The sequence below is a fragment of the Phoca vitulina genome, unplaced genomic scaffold (genome assembly GCF_004348235.1).
Source record: "Phoca vitulina isolate PV1807 unplaced genomic scaffold, GSC_HSeal_1.0 scaffold18, whole genome shotgun sequence".
In the NCBI taxonomy this organism is placed as follows: Eukaryota; Metazoa; Chordata; class Mammalia; order Carnivora; family Phocidae; genus Phoca; species Phoca vitulina.
The window spans coordinates 14,385,424-14,408,918 of record NW_022589721.1 but is presented as its reverse complement, the minus strand read 5'-3'; the positions used below and the strand labels follow the sequence as shown (position 1 = coordinate 14,408,918).

The 23,495-nt window shown below is 47.5% G+C and overlaps 1 protein-coding gene across 1 annotated transcript in view; it reads left to right on the top strand.

Moving 5' to 3' along the window:
• Nucleotides 1–10,377: 10,377 nt before the first annotated feature.
• EXT1 (exostosin glycosyltransferase 1) overlaps nucleotides 10,378–23,495 on the top strand; it is a 273,802-nt gene continuing 260,684 nt past the window's right edge. Inside the window, exon 1 of the mRNA XM_032415568.1 lies at nucleotides 10,378–11,990. Within this exon, the coding sequence (XP_032271459.1) occupies nucleotides 11,029–11,990 (962 nt within the window). The 5' untranslated portion in view covers nucleotides 10,378–11,028. The remainder of the gene's footprint in view (nucleotides 11,991–23,495) is intronic.

The window sequence follows — 23,495 nt, the reverse complement described above, 5'->3', positions numbered from 1 at the left end:
TGTAAGGGGGGCCCTGGAATGTGTATTTTGACATGTTCTTCAGTTGCTTTTCATGCCCAGCAGTCTGAAAAGCACTGCTGTGACTCAGTGAAGAGCCGGGGCTTTGGCACCAGCCTGCCTGGGTGCAAGTCCAAGCTCCACCACTTCAGCTATAAGAGCTCACAGGTTACGTAACCTCTCCGTGCCTCCATTTCTTCTGCAAGATGTTGTTAACCATAGTACATATCTTTAGGTAATATAAAGAGGATTAGTTGAGTTAATATATTTAAAGCACTTAGCATATTGCCTGGCAACAGTGAGTGCAATAACCTTAGGGAAGATTCATTCAACAAACATGTAAAGGCATCAGCTAAGGGTCAAGCATAATTCTAGATGCTGGAGTTACAAAGATAATAAGACATGGTCTGCTTCTCCTGGGACTCTTGTCCCAGAAGGGAGATAGGCATATAGAAGAATAAACACAATAATGGCTTAAAGATGCTGGGATCGACTTCCGGAGCCCAGAAGATGTCAGTTCTATCATGGATGAAGGCATTAAGGAGAGACTTACTAAATGGGGTGCTTGGAGGGTCGGAAAAGAATCGAGGATATGGGCTTCATTCCCCACAACGACTCCCCTCAGTTCTTTTGAGTCTCCAGAGCTTCCTTTTTTTTTTTTTTTTTTAAAGACTTTATTTATTCATTTGACAGAGAGATAGAGAGAGAGCACAGATAGGCAGAGTGGCAGGCAGAGGGAGAAGCAGGCTCTCCGCTGAGCAGAGAGCCCGATGCGGGGCTCGATCCCAGGGCCCTGGGATCATGAGCTGAGCTGAAGGCAGACACTTAACCGACTGAGCCACTCAGGCGCACCGGAGCTTCCTTTTTATATGGAAAAGTGACAAAGCTATCATCCCAAAGAGGTTCCTTTGACAGAAGCTGCTTGAATGCCGGACCTGGGTGTCTTACTCACCACGTTCCAGCCCCTCGGTCCTGTTTCCTGTGCCTACATCAGGCAGCCTAGTTTATCTGGCCTTCAGATGTTGGCATCTGCTCTTTGTCTCTCTGAAAGCTTCTCTCCCCACCCCACCCCCTTGCGCCTCCCAGTCCTTGCCAGTCCTTCTTGTATCTGCTTAAATGCCTCCTCAAGGAAGTCTTCCTGGTCACCGTTTAAATAACGCCTCCATTTCAGGGCACTATTCATTTCCTGGGCAGTATGAGAATTTGACACTTACTCAGTTTGTTTATTATCCTGTTCACTATCCTCTCCCTGAGCAGCCTTTACTCTAAGGGCTAACACATGGTCCCTTTTCCTCACGTGGTGCACGCCCAGTGCCCGGTGCCCTCCCTGGGACATAGTAGGCATTCAATAAATATTTATTGAGTGGATAAATGAATGAATGAACATGTCCTTTCCCAGCCACTGGAACACTTGAGCATGATTTGCTGAAATGTCAATCTTAATCATGAAGGACATTAATTCAAATTCTGGGAGACAAAACTGCTGAAAAAACAGTATGTGAAACTGAGTCACTTTTACTCTAAGGGGCTGCTAAGGAATTGGGAAGGGATGGAGGGAGGGGGAGGCCATTATACGATTTAACATTTACTAAGTCCTTCCTCCTAGGTGCTGGGCACTGAATTGTTTTATATAAATTATTTCGTATACATCTGAAGTAGTTATTATCATGGGGGGGGCAGATGGGGAAACCGAGGCTTAGGGCCCTTAATTAATTTGCCTAGAGTCCCAGCCAGTCTGGTGTCGGACCATGATTGAATCCAGGTGGTCAGACTCCAAAGCTCTTGTGTTCAACTTCTCTACTGTCCTGCGTCCAGTGGAACGCAGCTCATTAAGTAAATACTCTGCACAAATAGAAGTGTTTACAGTTGAACAACGGTAAGACTGACACTATAACCCCAGACCAGACAGGGAAGTATCAGAAAGGTTCTCAGGGTCACAGCCAGGAGACAGTATCCACGAGCACGGGAACTGGGCTCTGGCCAGGTGGTAGCTCACTCTCAGTGGCCACCTCCCCCATCCAGGGGTCCCCAGTGCTGCTCGCAAGAAAGGGGGTCAGGACTGCAGTTGAGTGTCCCACCACCTCCAATTGATGTGATGACCTCACCCTCAAAAACAGGTTTGGTGGTCTCTTCTTAGACTCCAAGGGATTAACATTCTCCTTGTCAAAGCAGTATGTAATTTATAACAATTGGCAGTTCCTGTTGCAAGGAGTTCCAAGAGCAGACAAGCCAAGGGGGGTGACAGGTCAGATTTGAGCTTAGATGGAGAAGTTGCTGGGGGTGGGGTGGGGGACAAGAGGTAGCGGGGAGAGAAGTTTTACAAAGCAGTGAGGCCCGTCTGCAATGCGCCTGGAGCAGTCTTCGGCTGGGGGTTCCCATTAGCAACAAGTCCCCACAGGCCTAAAAGAACAAGAAAGGAACCAGGCTTCTCCAGGCTTAAATGGGACTAAAGTTTGCATTTTTCCCACGTGATAAGGAATTACTGGGCCAGCGGCTAAGGTAGGCTAACCCAGGCTAAAATCCCCAGTAGGGGAGAATAATTAGAGAAATCGTGAATTATGCTTCTGTGGGCAATTCCCTTCTCAAGGCTTACTCAAAGCCAGAATGTATATTTTTAGTCTGCTTTTGTGACATTTAAATATTCAGATTTTCAGAGAGACAAAGCTTACATATAAATATATCAAAATATATTTCAATACTAGTCTTCTTCATACCTTTTTCTGATAGTTCCTGAGCTATCTGCACTTCCACAGTGCGATCAGTCTCTGGGAAATGAAGAATACAGCAGTGTAAAGAGACAGAAGTTGAGGCAGAATTGCTGGGAAGTTGATGTCTCAGGGTGGACCTAAAGTTGTGTAGAGTTTATAATTAGAGGAATGGTTTTGTTTGTTCAGACTGCAAGTTTTCAGAAGGAATCCCCAGTCATGCAGACTTCTGTAGACATATTTACGCATTTTTACTTATTTAGGAAGGCAACAGTCTCCCTGAAATTGACCTGGAGACTTCCCCTTAAGACCTCAAGAATCTGGGGTTCATAGATATAGAAGAAATTTGATCAGACAAGCTTGGAGTCTGCAAGGCACCAGCCATTCAGACAACTACCTCTAGAGTTCATCTTCTCACCGTGCTAATAACAAGTTACCCCATATGCTATACATGGATCACCAACTTTAAATGATTTTTGACAATCATGAAATGCACTTCAAACACTGAAATAAGACTGGACATGATTTAACCTCCCTCCAGCGAGTTGGCAGTTACCTTAAGATCCTACAGGGTCTCACGGTTATCATTGTGAGCATCAGTAATTATTGTACCATAGTAAACTAGAAGCGCCAGATGATAAAAAAAAAAAATTCTGCTGACAGAACGTAAGACAAACTTGATTCTACTGAGTATCAGAAGTTAAAAAAGAAAAAGAAAGGAGTCAAGGGAGCATGGACAGACTATTGCGTAATAAAACGCGTTACAGTCTAATGGGAAAAATTGGCAGGAATCGTGGGTGACTTCCTGATTTCATCACCTTCCGTGGTTGACATTTCCATCTCTCATTTTCGCTCAGTTACTCATCTATAAACGGATCCACACACAGTTAATAGGAACCCACACAAATGTAGCCACTTCCTCCTCTAGTTAATGACACCACGGGGCCATTTTATTACGATCATTGCTGTCCATGTCTGCTTCTCCCCCTGAAGTTTGAGTCTGTAGAGGGCAGGGGCTGTGTGGCAAATGCACAGCTAAAGGGATCAAAGTCTTTGAAGGAACCAGAAACTACCACGACCAGCCGGCAGGGCCGAGTGTCTGTGTCTTCCACCAGGGGTCAGTAAAACTTTTATTAGACTTCTAGGATGGCATCCCAACTTCCCTAAGGGCAATGTCTTGGTCACTCTTTGTCCCTCGGAAAACACTCACCAACAAGAGGATGTCCTATCGCTGGGAAGAGCAGTTAGTTCCAAGTTGTTAAACACATACAAAAGGCACAGCTGAATATAAATATCTACGGGTTGGACTATATCAAGCACTGAAGTTAACATCATAGAGAGAGAATATCAGCATACTGAGCACTGGAGTTAACAACATAAAGAGAATTCTCAATTTAACTGTGCTATTTTGATAAATACTAAGGCAAGCTATCTTGCCTATCTGGCGTAGTCCAGTGACTAGGAATTAATAGGCTTGACTCGGTCATAGTTTCTTCTTCCCTTCCGGGCTCGCTATCCTGGCTTACAGTAGTTGTTACCGCAAGGAATAAAGATTTTCAAAAATATGTACTAGACCCATCAACTTGACTCCCTGCTTCCACTTTCGCCTTCCTGTCAGCTAGAGGGAAATCACATCATATTCTTCCCCTGCTTCAAATCCTCCAAGGCCTACTCACCCCACAGAAAATAAAATCCCAACACTTCACCCCCCTGCAGGGCCAAGGCATGCTCGGTTTTCTGCAGCTTCTTTGATCTCGTCTCCTGATCCTTTCCCCTGCACTCAACACACCCCAGAAACGGTAGCCCTTTCTGCTGATGGCTCTAACTCAGTGATTCTCAAAGTGTGGTCCTTGGATCTGCACCTGGGAAGCTGTTGGGAATACAAATTCTTGGGTCACACCGCAGATCTACCGAATCAGAAACTCTGGGGGTGGTCCCCAGCCATCTGTGTTTTAACCAACCCATCTGGTGATTCTGATGACTGCTGAGGTTTGAAAACCACCTCTAATTTTTCAAACTCACTTCTGTCTCCACATCTATGTACTTGCCAGCCCCTTTACCTGGCACACCATTCCTGGGGCTCTGGCCTCATCATTGAGACAGCAGCTGAAATGTTAGCCCCTCAGAGAGACTTGCCCTAGCCACCTATTGGACGTGTGCCTCCCTGCCCTTCCTCATCCCACTCTATGCCATAATCCTTTGATTAGAGCTGTCTGAAATTATCTTGCCTATTTATTTATTTGCTATTTTATTATCTCCCCCATTAGAATGAGAGCAGATACCTTATCTACTTTTATCCCCTGGATCCCAAGTGTCTAGAAGCATGCCTTGCACATACGAAGTTCTCAATAAAAGTTTCTTAAATTCATGTCTATGAGATTTTTTTGATCAGGCTGTCTTGAAGAAGGGAGATAAATTAAATTCTCTAAAGGAAGCTGCAGTGTTGTGGCAAAGCCCAGGGAGGGAGTCAGAAGATGAAAGTCAAATTCTAAATTCTCGACTTGAAAATCAACTGACCTTGGGTAAGTCATTTAACTAGATTAGGTGATCTTGCCTCCTATGGGCATTTAGCAATGTCTAGAGATGTTTTTGGTGTCAACTGGAGATGCAGGTGGGAGTGGGGCATGCTGTTGGCACCTGATGGGTAGAAGCCAGGGATGTGGCTAAACATCCTACAGTGCACAGGCCAGCCCCCTGCAACAAAGAATTATGCTGAGCACAGTGTTAGCCGTGCCCAGGCTAAGGAAGACTGAACTAGAGCCTTATGTAGTTCCTTTCTCATTAGTAAAACCGAGATCATATTCTCTTTCTAATCCATGGGGTGCTCATGATGCTCGAGGAAAATTCGTCTCATGAAAGTGTTTTATAAATGACAAAGGACTATAGACAAATACCCTCAGTGTCTGGCACCATGCCTTATGCAGAATAGATGCTCAAAAAAATATTTGTTCAATGAATGAATGAATGAATTGCCAGGAGTCCCTTCCCAAGATTGAGCTTTTGTTTTCTCATTTGTGACTAAGGAAAAGGATAGTACTCTGTGTGCTGGGGACCTTGTGAGGATCGCAGAGACACTGTATATTGGTCTATACAGGGCATCTCTGACTGTTTCAGGTGGAAAGGTATCACAAAGTCTTACCCTGTGTTTTCCAGATGGAACCCTCAAAGTCTGGTATTCAGAAACAGTATGCTTCAGGTTTCCCCAAGTTCCGGCACCTGTTTCCTGGTTGGGAATCTCTCCACTCCTCCATGATGCCCCAAATCTTTTTGTCCTCCTTGTCTTTTCTCACCTTCTGCAACCAATCAGCATATACCCAACAGGGTTTCCAGCCTTTTTAGGAGCCAGGAATACTTACTATCAGAGACCCCATTGCACATCACCAAAACATGAAAATGTGCCGACATCAAATGAAAAAAAAAAAAAAAATAGAGTGTATGACTTAATGAAGATTGGATTGCCTAAAGTTACATTTAAGAGAATTTAAACATGTATTAATTTCAATATTTTAGTTTGTTTTCCCATTTTGGAGTCAATGATATTCTCTGATAGCAAATATAATTATAGGCCCTTGAAAAGCATTTGTGTCTTTGGTGCTTTATATACTAAAAAAAAAGTCTTCTTTGCTTTTTGTCCATTGGTGGGTTTTCCTTCTTCCCTTTTCCTGTTTGCTTACAACAGTCAGTGACCATTCCAGAGTCTATAAAGCATCTGGAAACGGTTGTTTCCAGTTTGGTGGGTGATAGTTCATGTTATTTAATGCTGTCAACTTGCAAACATGATCTTGTATCCATATTTGTCCAAGAGTGTGATGACCAGACCCCACATTTGCTATGTGCATTGTGGACTGCAAAGGGCTTTCTCATACATTATCCATTTGTCCTCATTTGATTCTCACAGTGGTCCAGTGAATTGAGCATGATATATATTACAGTTACTCCTGATTTTACCAAGGAGAATCCAAAGCTTAGGGAAGTGTAGGGACTTGTTCAAGGTTATAGAGCAAGTGGCAAAGGCAAGATGAGAATCCACATCTCCTGGATTTCTTGGGTGCCATGCTATTTTCAGATCTTTAGTCGGCTGTGGGAAAGAATTATTCTTGGAAAAGGAGATTAAGCAAGACTTGAGCACTGGGATAGCTTTGGAGGTGTGTGTGTGTACACGTGCACTCGTCCGTGTGTGTGTGTGTGATAATAGAATTCTAGCCTTGAACATTCTCTATTTGCCCTGTAGGCAATGGGATCAAATTAATTAATTAGTTCAACACATACTTATTTAGTGATGGGCACTGTTGTGGGTGCTGGGGATATAGCAGATAATAAAAAGACCACATCCTTGCCTCATGGAGCTCATTTACAACAGATAAATGATAAATTAGCAATCGATATATAGTATGGTGGATGTTGATTACTGTTAAGGAAAAAAAATATATATATAAAGCAGGGTGAGGGGGTGGGAAAATGGGGGAGGGATTGCTGTTTTATTTAGGGAGGTCAAAGGTGGCCTCAGCAGTAACGGCATTTGAAAAGAGACTTAAAAGAAGTGAGGGGGTGTGTCCTGTGGATACTGGGGGCATGCTGGCAGAGATGAGGATGTGCAAAGGCCTTGAGGCAGCGACATATTTGGTACACACGAGAAACAGTATGGAAACCAACCTGCCTGGGGGAGAAAGAGTAGATTGGAATGGAGGGAGAGTTATTGGCAGGAAATTGGCAGGAGGTGAGAGGTATCCAGGAAGGAGAAGGAAGACAGGGAAGATCCTGAAGGATCTTACAGGTCATTGTGAGGGCTTTGGTTCTTATTCTAAGAGAGACAGGGATGCCTTAAGGACTTTTACCATAAGCATTACATGATCTGATATACAGTCTTGGAGGATTTATGATGCTTTGATTGGTGATAACCTCTGTTAAGATATTCCTGGTTAGTAATATTTCTACCTTGAACAAGAGACTCAGTCCTGCCGTGGGGGTGTGTGGGGGGGTTCTTTTCAAGCATGCTCAAGTGCTGTGGTGAAGTTGAATTTTAGTAATTCATTCGTCATTCAGATCAGTGGTTGAGCTCCACCTAAGTGCCAGGAGCTACCCTAGGCTTTGGGGGTTCAAGAGTGAGACGGACAGGGCCCCTGCTCTCAGGGAGCCTCTACAGTGAAGAAATACAGACAGTAAACAAGTGAACAAATAAAAGATTTCAGCTAGTAAAAAGGGCTAGGAAGAAAATAAAACAGAGGGAGATGTCATGATGATGCTGTTGTAGGGGCTACTTTAGATTTCCGTTGGATTTTGAAATGTGGAACTTAGGCAAAAAAATCTTACACATGTGGGACAATTTACAGTTTACAAATTCAAAGAGGCTGGCAAAAAAAAAAAGTGTTAATTATTCTGACTTTTTAAATGAGAAGCTGAGGTTCAGTGAGATTAGGCCACATGCCCAAGGCATGTGGGATCTGAGTTTGGGATCTGAGTCCAAGTGTTCTCAGTACCAAAACATTTCTCACAGTGTGCACCGCTATGAAACGGACAGTAGGGCCGGGTAACCCTGGGACATGGGATGAGGGAATGAATGAGCAATGGTTAGGCAAGGCAAGAAGCATGTGCCAAAGCAGGAAGAGAATGCGAAAGAGTAAGTATGGTAGCTGGCTCCCCCTAAGGTCACATAGGACAACTGATAGGATGTAGAGGGCCTAACATCCCCACATGCCCAGCTTCCCATAGGACCCAGATAATCTGCATCCTGATCTCAACAGAAGAATCCCTGCCTTGGATGGCTGCTCTCAGCAATCCCAGGCTGGGGAGAGCCCAGGGTCACATGTGGTTTCAATCACTGCATTTATCTGCATCATTGTCATCATATTTGGAAGACGACTGAAACCTCATTTCTGTCCCAGGCCTCTCCAAATTGTGCAGGGGGTACAAATCAAATCTGGAAAAGCTACCTCATCTTTGGCAGTTCAGAAATAGGGAGAGGCTTCAGGAATGTACAGTAATGTCCCACCCATACCCCTTCCCCCCTTTATTAAAACAGATCTGGAACAACAAATGTCTAAAATTTTCCACTGGATCATTTCCCCCTGCCTTGTTATAACCATGCCCTTCGTCCACGCCCTGCTGGAGTTTTTTGCAGCCTGAGGGAAGCCGGGAAGTGTCTGTCCCTAGCTCTCAGTCACTCCCATAATAAACAATCACTAAACAGCTTGCAGCCCTAGGCAACTGTTTGTCCGGCCTGGCCAGACTCTGTGGACTTCAGCTGGGGAAGAGGGTGGGAGATGTCCTCTGTAAAGCAAAATTCAGGCTCTGAGGCCGGGGAGCTTGACTTCGACCAGAACTGTTGTTTGGGAGCTGGCACATCTCTGTGGGCCTGGAGGACACCTTTAGGGAGACTGCAGGTCTTTATCGGAGCTGTCTAATGAAGTTCCCTGGGGGTAGCTGGCGCTTGGGGCTGCAGTGTGGGAGGGCAGTTGCCAGAAGGACCAACCATCTAGCACTAACTGGAAATAAGGTCATTTCCTGCCTCAAGTTTCCCTTCTACAGCTGGGACAGTTGGCAGTTCTACCAGTCATCCATTCCTAAGAGACATCTCCTTAGAAACCACCACCCCACCACTACAAAAAGAGAAGAACATCACTTTAGGAACTGGGACCAGCTTAAATTAACCTGTTTCTCTCCAGTCATTAGAAAACCTCCTCCCCCCCCCCCACCGCGGTGATTGGATCTCTTGGAAGCTTTCTACAGAATAGACGAAGGGACTTCAGGAAGCCAGGAAAGGATGTGCACGTAGATAATGAGGATTTAGAATAGATGTCTTCTGTCAGCACAGAGACACGAAGAATTGCAACGATTCCTCTTGATTGTAATATTTCCTCTTTATTGGGGGGGGGATTGGGCGTGTGCTTGGGGGCAGAAAAAGCAAAGCTGGGCTTTGTAGGGAATAAAGGACCTGTTTAAACGCTTGGTAGGAAATTAAAATACTGGTCCTCAGAGGGTCCAAGGTGGGCGGGGAGAGGCTTCCTTCTGGTCGGCGGTCACATTCTATGAAGTCTTTTCTCCCCCACCCCTCGGGCTCGCCACACCGCTCCATTTTCGAGCATCTTTCCCCAGGAACCCGCACACTCCCTGCCGCCTGCTCGGGGAGGCGTTCCCGGCAGGCAGCCGAGGAGACCGGATTCTCGGGGGCGCCCTGGGAGCGCCGGCCGGTCGCTGCTCCCGCGGGCGCCTCTGGGCGGCGCTGGCTCCCGGCGCAGCGACGGTAGGCGGTGCGGCCCAGGCCCGGGCCCGGGTCCCGGTCCGGCCGAACCTCTGGGCCGCGGGGCTCGCACCTGGCCGTCCCGCGCTCCGCCCGCCGACCGCGGCCGAGGCGCCCCGGGGTCCCCGCGCCCCCCGCGCCCCCGCGCCGCGCCGGCGCCTCGGCCGGCGGCCGGGGGGTTATGAATGGGCGCAGCGGAAGCACCGCCCCCCCCGGACGTGACGCTCGGCCAATGGCAGCGCGGGCTGCGTGGATGGATGAGGTCAGCGCTGTCGTGTCGGGAATGGAATGTGTAAGTGTAACATTCAGAACCGGGTAACATTCGGCGACCGAACGCGGCGGTCGGCGGCGATCGCGCGGGGGCCTGCGAAGCGCCGCTCGGGGCCGGCACTGCCCGCGGGGAGGACGCGCCGCCGCCGTCACCCAGCGCCGCCGCCGCCGCCTCCAGCCGGGCCGCCGCGCGTCCCGGGGGCCGGCCCCGCGAGCGCAGGAGTAAACACCGCCGGAGTCTTGGAGCCGCTGCAGAAGGGAATAAAGAGAGATGCAGGGATTTGTGAGGTTACGGCGCCCCAGCTGCAAGATGCACTAGCCGGCTGAACCCGGGGATCGGCTGACTTGTTGGAACCGGAGTGCTCTGCACGGGAGTGTGGATGAGTTGAAGTTGCTTTCCCGGGGCTCGTTTTCCACGCTGCCGAGAGGAATCCGAGAGGCAAGGAAATCACTTCGCCTTGCCATTGATTGGGCATCGGGAGCTTTTTTTTCCCCCTCTCTTTCTTTTCCTCCGTCTTGTTGCATGCAAGAAAATTACAGTCCGCTGCTCGCCCGCCCTGGGTGAGAAACATTCAGCCCCGCTTTCTCCCGTCCATTGTGCAAGCCAAAAATGAAAGACCGAAGGGGAGAAAGTTAAAGAAATCGCCCACATGCGCTGGATCAGTCCACGGCTTGGGGAAAGGCATCCAGAGAAGGTGGGAGCGGAGAGTTTGAAGTCTTTACAGGCGGGAAGATGGCGGACTGGAGCTGAAAGTGTTGATTGGGAAACTTGGGTGATCCTCGTGTTTATTTACAACCCTCTTGACCCAGGCAGGACACATGCAGGCCAAAAAACGCTATTTCATCCTGCTCTCAGCTGGCTCTTGTCTCGCCCTTTTGTTTTATTTCGGAGGCTTGCAGTTTAGGGCATCAAGGAGCCACAGCCGGAGAGAAGAGCACAGCGGTCGGAATGGCTTGCACCACCCGAGTCCGGATCATTTCTGGCCCCGCTTCCCGGACGCTCTGCGCCCCTTCGTTCCTTGGGATCAATTGGAAAACGAGGATTCCAGCGTGCACATATCCCCCCGGCAGAAGCGAGACGCCAACTCGAGCATCTACAAAGGCAAGAAGTGCCGCATGGAGTCCTGCTTCGATTTCACCCTTTGCAAGAAAAACGGCTTCAAAGTCTACGTGTACCCGCAGCAAAAAGGGGAGAAAATCGCCGAAAGTTACCAAAACATTCTAGCGGCCATCGAGGGCTCCAGGTTCTACACCTCGGACCCCAGCCAGGCGTGCCTCTTTGTCCTGAGTCTGGATACTTTAGACAGAGACCAGTTGTCACCTCAGTATGTGCACAATTTGAGATCCAAAGTGCAGAGTCTCCACTTGTGGAACAATGGTAGGAACCATTTAATTTTTAATTTATATTCCGGCACTTGGCCTGACTACACCGAGGACGTAGGGTTTGACATCGGCCAGGCGATGCTGGCCAAAGCCAGCACCAGCACTGAAAACTTCCGACCCAACTTTGATGTTTCCATTCCCCTCTTCTCTAAGGATCATCCGAGGACAGGAGGGGAGAGGGGCTTTTTGAAGTTTAACACCATCCCTCCTCTCAGGAAGTATATGCTGGTATTCAAGGGGAAGAGGTACCTGACAGGGATAGGGTCGGACACCAGGAATGCCTTATATCACGTCCATAACGGAGAGGACGTGGTGCTACTCACCACCTGCAAGCACGGCAAAGACTGGCAAAAGCACAAGGATTCTCGCTGTGACAGAGACAACACCGAGTATGAGAAGTAAGTGGCTCGGCTGTCAGGCCTCTGCCGGTCCGCCAGGGGCCCTGCCCACCTCAGCCAGGTGTGAGGTTGGGGGATGGGGTGGGGCAGAGGGGCCCTCCGGCCTCTTCCCCTCCGGCTTGGAGGGAGCCTGGGACCGAGCAGCCTGGTTCAGGCCCGTGGCTAGGAGCTGGGGACCGAGAGCTTGAGCTCCTTGGGCAAACGGAGAAGCCCGGAGCACTTTCCTGGGCCAAGTAGGCGACCGTGTCTCCCTCTGGCTTGGAAATCCTTCAGGGCCATGTGTCTTCTGTGAAAGGCGTGGGTTTGAGCCAAGTTTGGAAACCGTGCTCCACCAGTGGGTGAGGGAGGGTGTCCGTGAGGAGGTCTAGGGACCCCGAAGAGGCTCTGAATCCACCCACAGTCTGGAGACCTCCCCACCCCTCTCCAAGATTGATGCTTTATTTGCTTTTCTCACGAGCAGGGGTACTGCTTTCCCGGGAATTTCGCAGCCTCCAGTTGTCAGATTTCTGTACACCTTAAATTTACGTTAGTGGTGGAAGTGTTTTAATTTACGCTACTGAACTTTCTGTGCCTGGCTTCTCCCTACCTTCCATGGCATTGACTTTTGCGAAGGGAGACCTTAAGCTGATCCAGGCCTGTGATCTTTCTTCCATTCATTTATTCATTCATTCACTCACTCACTCACTCATTCATTCACCCATTCATTCATTCATGTATATGTGTTTGTATGTTTGTATCCTATCTCCTTCCTAGGGAGAAGCTGTTTTTAAAATCTGGGCCCCAGCCCCACTTGCTGTAAACTCCAGTTGCTAATTTAGATTTCCCTTTCCTTTTTGTCTTTATTATTTGCATGTCAATCGGAGACTGTTACTCTTTGAATGGGCGTGAGATGCCTCCTTACCCTCTGTAGTGAGGCTAGTTTTGTCCAGTTGCTAAGTAACTGAGTCGGATACTTTGTAGCCTTTCTTTCTCTTCCTTTTCCCTCCAATGACAGTCACTGACACACAGGATTTGGGGTCAAAGCTAGTTTCTACAAATTTGCTTTAACCTGAGCTTGGCGGGTCAGTTTCCGAATAGATGGGGTCGGAGCCCCAGACTCTCACTTGTAGCTGGCTGTGAAAGAGTTAGTGAGCTCCTACAGTGCATTTCCACGTTACGCCAGTTAAAAACCAGAGCAGCCTTGTGCTACCCAGGGAGGGAAGGGGGAACCTCTCAGCTGAGTACAAGAGGAACTGGCAGAGGTTGGCAGATTTTGCAATTGATTCATGAAATGCAGAATAGGGGAAACGCTTCGCAAACCTGATTGGCACAGGAAGGGCTATAGTGGGAAGGCAACCCTGAAAATGAAAGGTTTGATTGTTGTCTGTGGATTTCCTCAGACACTCGGGCCTCTGTAGGAGTGATTGGAAGGGAAGTTAAAGTCCCCCTATACTGGATCACAGACACCGAAGGAGAAAGTATCAAACCCTCGGATTCCCCAACCCCCAACACCCCTTGCCTTCCAAGCATAAGAAAACCCGAGGCTAGGGTCAATTATGAATCCATATTTTACTCTTCTTCGGGGGGTAGTTACGTGTGAATGTTGGGTGCAGTTGCAATGGATTAAGATTTTCTCACAAGAGAAACAAACTGTGGTTAGTAATAAACTGCTTTGTTTACAGGACATTTACATTGACCTATTCCTGTGGGTGCTTGTAAGAAAAAAATGCTTATAGCCTTTCAGGAATTCCTTTGTCTGGTTTATGCTGGAGTAACTCCAGATGAAGTCTAACCTTTTGGTGTCTTCTAAAGCAGTCTCACCGAATTTTGTGGAAGGATCGTGGTGGTCCTCATTCTTCTAAAGGAGCTGGAGCTGAGTTCTCAGCTTAGGAAATCTGAATGATACATTTATTTGGGAAACACCCTCGATCCCATAAGACAATCATCTTTTTTTACCTTCTTATTCCCCAAATAAATATTTTATCTCCACATTCCCTGCTGAAGCTTTTCCTAGAGCTTGGCAATGAAGGAAGGAGGGGCTGGTTTTGTAGAACCTCTAATTTTTGCCAATTAAATCTAACTAATTTTTGACCTCTTTGGGATTGGGCCAGGAAATCTGACACCCACGCTCTTGTTTTGGGTTTAAAGACCACAAGGGGTCCGGCCCTCCGGATTGGGTCTCATCTGGAAAGTGGCATTTAGTTAGGAAAGCCAAGTTTGCGCTTTCTCCCGAGCAGGGATTTCTCCAGCAGAGTCACTTCTGGATGTTTTTCATGTTCCCCTTTTGCGCACTTTCCAGCTCTAACCTTGTTCAGTGGGATGGGATGGTGCTGTAGAACGTTCATGTTCATTAGCCTGGTCTACCTGGAGTTTTAACTCATTCCTCTCCTTGAGTTATCAGAACCTGTGATCATTGAGAAACGGTACTTGCAAACATGATTGCCTTTTACTGTTGACTTTGAAGCACATGAAGATGAAGACTGAGCCTGGAAACACAGTGACAATGCTCATGTGTAGCGAGCAACTGCGTGCTCTGTTCAGAACCAACAACTCCTTTCCACCCTGTTTGCTGTGTTCTGGAAGTGAGTCTCGAGTACGTGAGATGCAGAACTCCAGTCTGGTGCTAATCTCTCTCTTCAGGGTCTTAGAGAAGGAAGTGCTATTGAAGTTAGGTCTGTACAGGTCATGTAAGTCTGACTTGTCATACTTGACTCATCGTGAGACTTTTGACTTGTTACCTCAGATGTTAGTTTATCCTTTTGTGGAATGGGTTTTCGAGTCCTTTAGGGGCGCTGTACGCATCCATTTGGTAATGGCTTGTAAAAACACGGTCAGTTTTCGTCCACTTCTCTTCATTAGCAGGTGCCTATGAAAAGCCTTCAGTTTAATTTGCTGCCACCAGCAGCCCACAATATAAGTTTGCTTTGGCCTTACGAGGTCTGATGATTAGGTTGACGATTCATGGTACCACAGCCTAGTTAGGGTCCTAGAGAATATACACAGGTGTACCAACAGAAAAGAAAAACAGTTGCCCGTAGTGAAATCTAGCCTTATGTGATGATGAGGAAGTCATGCTAAGTGGTTGAGGACTTCCATCTCACCTGCACTTTTGTGAAAATCAGACATTTATTACTGAAAGTATAAAAGAGCTGCACGGTGTGAGGGGAAATACTTTTCTCTTGTAACAGCAATAGTTTTGAGCCAGACTTCCAGGATTATATTAAAACATCCATTTTCATGACACCCATAATTAATTTTCATCAGTTGCACATATTAACAGATGTAGGTGAGACTGGCTAAAATAAGTTGCTGCAGTGATTACATGATTTGGAATGAGGCTTTAGAGAAATTCTGTTTGACTCCTTTGAGCTTCTTATGCATCCTTACAGAACTACTATATTTTTTTTTGCATGAACTTCATAGTTCAAATCCCTTCAAGGGGCATTATTGCGAAGCTTCAAATTTGGCTTTCTGAAATAGAAGAAAGAGAAGGAAATGAGAGGTGGCTTCTATCTTTGACCCCTCCAAGGAAGGCAGTGGTGAGTATTTTAAGCAGCTCTTTTGGGAACAGGCAGGATTTTGTGCAGGCCTTTTTGATGTCTTTTCCTGTGTTTGCTGAAACTCTGCCTCACAATCTTGGTATTTTTAAGAGTCCTGAAGCTAAGTGATCATCCAGCTTCCAGGATCTTCATTTTACAGATGTGGAAACGGAGGGATAGAATGTTTGAAGGACTTGCTTAAGGTTAAAAAACTGGTTAGTGGCAGGGGTGGGTAGCCCTAGGATGCAGGCCTTCTGAATTTTCCCTCTTGACATACAGTGTTCCATCTTCAATTGCAGATACACTTGAAAGCTCTCCAGCGGCTAGGAGATCCTTACTGATGCTGTTTCTTGGGGGATTTCTCTTGGAATCCTTTGGGGAGCTGAGGAAGACCTTGGACAAACTTGGAAAGAAAAAAAAAAAACAACCAAAAATGACATACGTGCACCATTTGTCATAGAATTTAAGGGGCTGGTACACAGCCACATCCTCAGACTTTCAAATTCTTGCTCTAGGGCCTACCTTCTGCTTTTCATTGCTAACGAAGGTGTTGGTCCCTGGAGCTGTTTAGTCAAAGTAGGAGGTTTTTGGACCTTTCAGTTTAATTTAGGGACTAGACTATGAATTAACCGAATGATAAGTTGAATACAGATATGTTCATAGAAAAAGAAAATGTGCCCAAGTAATAATTGTAAATGATTATTTGTGTATTTCCCACCATCCCAAACTATATTAACAGACTCCTTGAGCAAGTTCATGATCCAGCAGTGAACCTTAAGGTGAATGTTTTCCTCCTCTAAAATGAAAGGTGGAAATTGTGCTTCTTAGGTTTTAAATGTAAAATATGAGTGCCTCTCCCCCTACAGTTGTATGATAGCACAAAAGCATTTCTAAAATAAACCATACAAGCACAGTTTAAAAAGAAAGATAGGGACCATTATGCAGAATTATGAAATTGGCAAGTGTGTCTTCTTGCACCCAGATTCTAGTTCTCTCTGCTACCCCGCTACCCCTTTCTTAACCTCCATCTGAACTTGCTTTCTGGAGAGGACCTGGGAGCCTCATTTCCAAGGAATCCCCCAAATAAAGGTAGGGGTGCTGGGGGCTCCACCTCTGGGGACATTTACGTATTGGTTGAGTCCAGGTCAACAAACGACTTGGTTTAGAGTAGAATCTGACCTAAGCTAGAATTTCATCATAGAGCGAATGGCTTGCTAATAAGGCTTGGACAGGCCCTGCAAGGGGAGGCCACTGTTGGTCCCCCTGACTGTACCAGCAGCTCTAGGTGACACGCACTTGGCAGAAGGGCAGTTGTCACACCCTCAGGTGGCGATTGTTGTCTTTGTCCGAAGGCCTGTAGCTCTGCCTCCCAGAACCCTGCTAGAAAATGACCTTGAGTATACTAATATCACTCCAAAGGCTGCACTTGATCCGTCCTGGCTGCAAGGTGTCTTGCGAGGCCATTTGACAGGTGTGTAGACTGAGACCAGCTGTGGCGAGGTGGTGTGTCTAAGGGGGCACAGCTTTGGAAGTGGCTGAACTGAGGCCACAAGCCCAGCCTTTTCATCCAGTTCTCTCGTTCTCACTGAGGCCTGCCGCTGCCCCGAGAGTGAACCAGGTGAGGCTAGGTGGTCGCTGGCTTCGGCAGTCTCCTGAGCACGTTCCGTGTTCAGACGCGGACAGCGGGCTCGTGTTGTCCTGAGCTCAATGACTGATGGCTTTTACTTAGAAACTCTTCCGCTTGTGACCAAGTTTGTCGACTGAACAGGGACTCCCTCAAAAGTGGAAGATCTGTTGAGTGCCTGTGATTTGCATTTACCTTTATTAGCTCATCTCAGCCTTTCAACAACAGCGTGAGGTGGGTTAAATCCCCATTTTACAGGTTAGAGTGCAGGCCTGGAGAGGGTAAAGGAAGGAGGCCAGAGTCACATAGCTGGTGAATAAATGGTGGCGTTCTAACGGGGGTGCTTGGATTCCCGAGTCCATTCTTTTTCCCTCTACGAAATGTTACTGCCTTAAAGAATTGAATGAAATTTCCACGTGTTCTTACGTTATTAGTGAGTTTAGTGTGTTTCAGGTGTTTGTATATCATCTTTTTTTTTCTACTGCTTTTTAAATAACATGTTTCCCAAGAAAAAAATCTGGCTCAGAGATGTGATCACAGTGGCCCCTAATTTTGACATTTAAGCATTGAACTCCTTAAATTCTTCCCATTATAACTTTGTGCAAATTCTGCTTTTAGTTCTCTCCTAGAGCTCTTCTAAGCAAGGAAAAGGACTGTGTGTGAACTTTGCCCTCACTGATCACGTGATCGTGAGCAGGGTTTCCCCCCTCTCGTTGCAAGTGAACTGTGAGACAGGACAGGAGTGAAGGTTGCCCTAGGTAAACAGGTAAACAGCATGTTCCGGTAGAAATGGGAAACCTAATGGAAGATTCCATTTCTGACAGAATGGGCCAGGTTTCTAGAACTCACCTTACCCCACTGCTCCCAGATCTTCCAGCTCCCCAAGGCAAAATAGTGATTAGAAAATTATAAAAGTTAGACCGTGCCTTTGTGAAAAATTGGGAAAAGAGAGAAGGTACAAATGTGAAAATAAATTTTTTCTCTAATCCCCTTGATAAGAACTCCCTATTAGAAGAACTAACCACTGTGATTAAGCTTCAGTGTCCTTGGCCGGTTACAGCATACATCTGTGCCTTTATGATTATATCATTCTACCTCTGCATACCCAAGTACCTTGTGTAGATATGATAATTATCACTTAATTAATTGTAAGTAAATAATGAATTCAACACATTTTCCTTAAGTGCCCTGTTTGTGTCAGACACAGGCATTGGACCTGGGGCTGTAGCCATGAACCACACACCCTTGACCTTTCTTCCCGTTCTAGTCTGTCGGGTTTGAAGTCAGACTTGAATGTATTTTTGCGTGTTGCTTTTTTCTTAACATTATCCAAGAACATTTTCCACTTCTACTAAATAGGGAAATCCCATTAAAATAGTAAAACAGGATTTAAAAAAAATAAAATATTAAAATGGGATTTTAATGGCTGCATGGTTTTCTTTTTATGAACCCATAGCTTGTACCATAGTTTATTTAACCATTTACGTTTTCTTAAGAAATTTGTTGTTTCTTATTTTTCATTTTTGTTACTATATAAATAAGATTTTTTTAGTGTTCTTCTTATAATTCTTTATTGCTTTTTTATTATTATAAGTAAGTCTGTGATGACTCTCACTTGGGTATTGGGTGTTTGTCTTTGCCCTGAGTTAGGTCTCTCAGAGAACAACACAGAACTTCCCCTACCCCCTTTCCCCCTCCCTCCCCCCAGCCCAGCCTTTCTGAGAGGAACAGCTATTTTTTGAGGTGAGGCTGAGCACCCATTTAGTGAAGTCGCCATCATTAAATGACTGCTTAGATAAACATTTGTAGGTGTTAATTGGTCCTGCAGGGGGTCTTTGAAGCTCCCACAGCTTCTGTTCCCTTTGAAGTTTTGTTTTTTTTGCCTGAGCCAAAAACCTCCGTGAGTCTCTTCTTGAGCAGGCCCCCTCAGCCTTCTTTCTCCTCACACGGTGCGGCCTTCCCTGGGACCTTGGAATCTGCAGGCCTACCCCTCAGAGATGTCATTCTCTCAGCCAAATGTTCATCAGAGCCCCGGTTCTGTTTTCCCGGTGGTTGCTGACACCATGGCGCACGGGAGGTGAGTTGGGGCAGGTCGCTTGAGCTCTGGGCATCCGGTTAAGGTCTGGACTCTTAAGTGCGAAGGAGGCCCTCGTCTAAGTGATTGACGAAGCGAGACCAGAAGCACAGCAAGCAGTTTATGCTTCGTTATGTTCAGGGCTTGCTTCGCATCTCATTGCTCTGAGCAGTAAGGGCCATGTGTCGGGATACACGTCCTCGCTTTGTGTGCCCTCTAGTCTTCTTGGAAAACCTTTAGAAGACAGCCTGTGAGCCCGGGCCGAGGAAGGAAGTGACCCCCACAGATTCCTGGACAAGGTGCTTAGCCTCTGCCTCAGTTTCCACATCCGCAAGTGGAGATCCTGACACTCACCTCACAGGGTCTTGAAGGGGTTGCGATGAGGTGGCGCGTATGAACATTCCTTATAAATGCCTATGTGTTCTACCGGGTGGTGTTATTATTAAAAACCGTCTTCCTGCTTTCTTCTAGTCAACCACAGTGGTTTGCTTAGTTTCATAACTTGGCTCTTCTTAACCAAGCCACAGAAATAACTGTTCCTCTCTTCCTTGGTGCCTAATCCCCAGGAAATTGTGGTCGGGGCCGGGGAAGCAGGGCTCTCGTGTCCGTCGGCCGTGGAAAGACCTACAAGGGGCCTTCAAGTTGGAGCTTGCAGGTGGCCTGGGGCAGGGAGAGGGTGGCCTGTGGGGCAGTCAGGCACTTCCCTGACTCCGTATCCTTCATGATCCCTGGTTGGCTGCTCTAAGAACGCAGCTTCCCGTTTTTGCAGTGGACTTGTGCATCCTCACCGGTGGAGGGTGACATCGGGAGGGACTTGTCGTATGAATGGAGCTCAGCTCATCGGTAGCCTCCCTGGGCTGTTTCTCGGCAGGCCCCCAGGTGACAAAAAGCAGAAAATTACTCAGGCCACTTGAAGTCACAGGATTTATTTGAGGAGACGTGGAACAGAACACTGATCTGGAAGTGCCCCAACAGGTTCTCAGAACTCAGCACAATACCCTTCTTCCCACTCTGGGCCTTCATATCTCCCTTGACTGGCACCACTGTCCCTGTGCGTGTCTACCAGCTACTGCCCAGTCTTTTCTGAACACTCCTGTCGGGGCCCTGGAGGCGCCCAGCCTGATTGACTTTCCTGGCCAACGTTACTCCTTCTGGGGGGGAGCCATTCACAGGAGAACACATCTTGGGGATGGTGGTGGTCTCATCAGTTAAAAGATTGCCCCACCAGTCTGCCGCTCTTGATTTAGTTGGCCATCCTTTTGCAGAGAACAGCCTGAAGTTGCTTCCTGGAACAGGGGCCTGTGGTTAGGGGAAGTTGGCTGTGGCAGGCACTGATGAAGCCATATCCTGTTGGCATGACATATTAGAGCCTGGTTGATGGTGACGATAATAGCAATAGCAGCTAATATTTCTTAAGAGCGTTCTGTGTGCCTGGTCTTGGGCAGTATCTTCTTCAATCTTTCTGTCCACCCTAGCAGGAAGAGCTGCATTTTAGGTGCATAACTGAGACAGAGGATCTTTACAGGTGACTCACGTAAGAGCACACGGCTGGGATCTGAACCGGGCCCGGCCTGGCAGCTGGACCGGTACTCTTCCCCACGGCAGACCCCCGATGGTCTCTGCAAGCCGGACTGGATGTCCCGAAGACCCCACACTCACCAACAATACTGTCATGGACTGAGGAGCACTTGGACTTCTCCCCTAGTATTTATTTAATCTTACTGTAGAGGGACAATTTTTTTTTTTTAATTTCAATTCAATTAGCCAACATAGAGTACACCATTCATTTCAGATGTCGTGTTCCATGATGTCTCAGTCCCTTAGAACACCCAGTGCTCATCGCGTCCCGTGCTGTAGACAGTTCTCACCCGTTTTGGTGATCTGGTTTCTCAGCCCACAGTATATTAGCAGCAGTAAATCTGAAAGGAGGGGACTCCTGCAGACAGATCTAGGAAGAAGGGATCCCTGGCCACCTGGATGGGAGGAAGTAGGCCAGGAAATGGTGACATGTCATGCCCAGAAGAGGTAAAGAAGCATTGCAGTCTGCGAGCAGCCGGCCCAGTGCCCGGGAGTGTGTCCTACAGCATCTTGGGGGGTGTGCCCGGCGCCCCACCGCCTAGTGCCTTGCCTATCACGGCCAGAGCTTCCGTAAATATCTGATGAACTGCGCCACAGTACAGGGCTGACCGCGAGCCATCGTTTGTGGACCCTGCCCTTTGTTCAAGAAAGTAGACGAACAAGGAATGCATTTTGTAACTTTTTTAACCCCGATGGTTAGAATAAAAATCGTTCCCCACTCCTAAGCATAAGGTCTCCATTTGAAAACTTGTCTGCCAAGCTCAGCAAGTTCCCCAAGGGCTCTAGACACCTGGGGTGTCCTCTGAGCTAGCACTGGATTTCTGATGTTTGTTGCTAACTCAGATTTCTTGGGTTTCATGACACATACCAGGACTTTAAAGTTACAAGAAATGAAAAGTTTCCTGGTATTGCGGTGTGGGCCTATGACGCGAGCTACTCCTGATTGACTAAGACCCAGAATGACTTGGCCGTGGGCTCAGGTGAGAGAGTGGCCCTGGGCCAGGGCTGGCCAGCTTGCCCCGGGCATGGCACATGGAGGTTGGGGATTGCAGAAGGGAGGTGCCCAGGAGAGGGGAGGGGGCATCAAGATTGTTGCTTAGGGATCGTCCTGGCAGGCGTGTTGGAGCATATAACCTTAGCTTGCTTTGCTTTTTTCCCCACAATCCTGGGGGTGCCCAGAATGGGAACTGATGGGTGGAGGTATAAAATGGATTTCACACTTGCTACATACATCTCGCACCCTGACAGATGGGTGGAAATCATCCACAGCACCACCGACAAAACAGTATGACCACGCCACCACCCTAGCTGAACTTGCCTTGGAGGCTTCCCATAGTTCATTCACATGATAATCAAGGTGGGGTTGGTCCAGTTCTGCGTGCCTGTCCATCCCCAGCCCCATGGCAGAGCCCCATTCCTCCTTACTTTCCCCACATACCCTCTTCTGCCTTTCTGGAAAAGCCGCCCCCCTGCTCCATTTTTCTTCTTCCAAAGTCTGGGTCAGAATAATGTGTTCTAATAGAACATGTGATACTTGGTTGCAGCTATGGTTTTATATTCATTTAACTATTTATTTTTCTCTTCCCTAAGTAGATTGTATAGGCCCTGAGGGGAGGATTCATGTTGGTTTTTCATTACTTTCCTCAACAAATACGTACTGAGCACCTACTGTGTGCAGGCACTGGGGATTCAACAGTGAACAAGACATCCCAGCCCTCTAGGTGCTCACTGTCTTTGCCACCAGCAATGGCATGGGTTAGAAGGTGCTAGATGCTGTGGAGAAAAGCAGGGCATGGAATGGGGTAAGGCAGTGGATCTCAACCTGGGGAGTTTCTGGAAATGGGGCCTGGGCCCTACTTGTAGCCAGGCCAACCCTCTAGGGTTGAAGTTCCAGGTTTTTAAAAAGCTCACTAGGTGATTTGGGGGCACCGTGAGAGCGGGGGTGAGGGAGGGTTTTGAGTGTTAAATATGGGGGGAAGGAAAACCTCGTTGGGGAAGTGACATTGAGCTCACCTTGTGTCTTCACAGCCGAGCACCACGTCTGTCCCACCCATACCAGGCACTCAGATTTTGTTGGGTACATGAAAACAACTTCTCTTTATTTAACCGATGGAAATATTACCACAGCTGGCTGTGTATTCAAAGTGCGGATTCTCTAGCTGAAACACTCTGGTATACAGCACAGGCCTCCCCACGCGCCCTCCTGCTTTATTGGATCATTTGCTGATTCACCCAGAGTTTCTTTTCATTTTCATTTTCTTTTCTTTTCTTTTAATTTTTAGAAAAAAAATATTTTAAGTCATCTCTACGCCCCACGTGGGGCTCAAACTCATGACCCAGCGATCAAGAGCCACATGCTCAGCCAAATGAGCCAGCCAGGTGCCCCTTTCATTTTCTTTTTCTTCCAATAAACTTTTTAACCCCTGAGGTAGTTTTTTTTCTTTTCCCTTTCCCTTCCCTTCCCTTCCTTTCCCTTCCCTCTCCTCCCCTCCCCTCCCCTCCCCTTCCTTTCCCTGCCCTCCCCTCCCCTCCCCTCCCCTTCCTTTCCCTCCCCTCCCCTTCCTTTCCCTTCCCTCCCCTCCCCTCCCCTCCCCTGCCCTCCCCTCCCCCCCCCCCCCGCCCCGCGTCCCGTCGGGCAAGACTGTCGCTCTCGGCTCCCGCCCCCTCATTACACAAACACACACCCCCCCCCCTCCCCCCCCCTCCCCCCC